This window comes from Octopus bimaculoides, chromosome 4 (genome assembly GCF_001194135.2).
Source record: "Octopus bimaculoides isolate UCB-OBI-ISO-001 chromosome 4, ASM119413v2, whole genome shotgun sequence".
NCBI lineage: Eukaryota > Metazoa > Mollusca > Cephalopoda > Octopoda > Octopodidae > Octopus > Octopus bimaculoides.
The window spans coordinates 114927133-114928872 of NC_068984.1; the positions used below are offsets into that span (position 1 = coordinate 114927133).

General features: G+C 43.1%; 1 protein-coding gene across 1 annotated transcript; it reads right to left on the bottom strand.

Moving 5' to 3' along the window:
* Positions 1 to 538: 538 nt before the first annotated feature.
* On the bottom strand, positions 539 to 1276 carry LOC106872118 (uncharacterized). The gene has a single exon (XM_014918984.1). It carries the CDS (start codon positions 1274 to 1276, stop codon positions 539 to 541), a length of 738 nt encoding a protein of 245 aa, XP_014774470.1.
* Positions 1277 to 1740: the final 464 nt, after the last annotated feature.

A 1740-nucleotide genomic window follows, 5' to 3' on the forward strand; every position in this document is an offset into this window, starting at 1 on the left:
ATATAATGGAGAAGGGAATGAGCGGGCTTCGCCGGCTTGAAAGTGATGTCCACCAGCTCCGGAAAGGAAACTAGAAGAGAATGAAAAGACATCCCCAGCAGTGGCAATAAAAAATTCTGAGCTAAGAGGGGAGTTGGTAGAGCTCTTTGCCGATGTAAAGAGGGATGTCGAATCGTCGACAAGCCTCCGACGCCGAACATCTACCAACAAGTTAAAATGATTTAAAAAGTCCGCACCCAAAATAGGATGTGGAATGTCAGCTATGACAAAAATCCATTGAAAATCTCTACGAAGACCAATGTCTAGCCGTAGAGAAAGCTGACCAAATGTATCTATCGGGGAGTAACCAACGGCGTGCAACACTATAGGCGAACGCTTAGGTTTATCAGTACAAAAGCGAAGAGGCCAAATACTACAACAAGACCCGATGTCAACCATGAAGTACTTCTTCGACACCTGGTCCCGGACAAATATTGCACGATTAAAGGTAGGTGCAGAGGAAGAAATAGACGTGCTCAATTTCCTCCTTTGAAGTTTTTTAAGAGGCTTTATAGGAGCACGGTTGAATGCACTTGTGTGCCTTATCAGCGAATTTCGCATGATAATAGCACATACCTGGTTGTGTTTTGGAAGGTGAATTCCTTCGAGATCTGTCACGAGAGCATGAAGAAGAACACTTGGTACGGCACAGATCATTCACCCGACGCGTAAGTTTATCTATTTTGTCGGCAAGAACATCAAAGGTGGAGGATTTATGTGAGGCTATTGATGAAGCCTCCGAAGAGACACAGGCGCCGTATGCAGGCTGTGCGGAAAATTCAAGAATTTTGTCTGCCATGGTGGCGACTTGATCTATAGTGTTGGCGTCAAGCGCCGTCGCCAAAATTGTGCGCACGTGAGCCGGCAGACGCGAGAAGAAAATCTTGCGTAGGAGAAGGGCGTCAGTTGACTCACCGCTCAACACCCTTAGGTGACGTAAGAACTCTGAAGGAGTCCTGTCACCTAATTCTTCATCAGCCATCAGTTCATTAAATCTGCTCTCGGCAAACTTCGTGGTTCTTCGCAATATTTCTGCCTTTATAGGCGCATAAGTGGTGTCTGGGTTCGGGGATGTAATTAGATCCCTGGCAGATGTTGCAAGTGTTGTAGACAAACTACAATAGAGGAATTTCAATTGATTTGTCGGAGAAATTCCGTAGGCATCAAAGTGAGCCTCTAGCTGCGCGAACCATAAGATGGCATCACCCGTGAATTGTGGTAACATGTGGGACGACATATTTGTTCGAGAATGATTCCGTCAAAGTGAAAGGAAAGAAAGGGAACAAGGAATAAAATTTTCTCGATACGAGGACACAAAAACAAAGCCGATGATAAGAAACAATAATTTTGTTGTTGTTCTTGTTATGTGTGTTGAAACAACAGTTGCACAAGAGAGAGAGAGAGAGAGAAAAAAGTTTTTCGTAAAACAAAAAAACAATGGTGTTTGCTTTTTTTTTTTCTTCTGTTCGTGCGAGTGTGTATGTTGCTTGTACTGCGTGCAGGGAAAAATATTTTACCAACTTTCTCGTATTTTTTTTTCGCAAGAGAGTTATAAGCAGGACAGGACAGATAAATTAAATATTGTGTGTCTGTCGTCCTATACAGTTGTCCTGATGGCAACACAAGTTACACTGTTGAGGTTATGTAGTCCAATTGAATTGACACCATGTGGCTTTGTAGCAAATGCTTGTTATTGTTTCA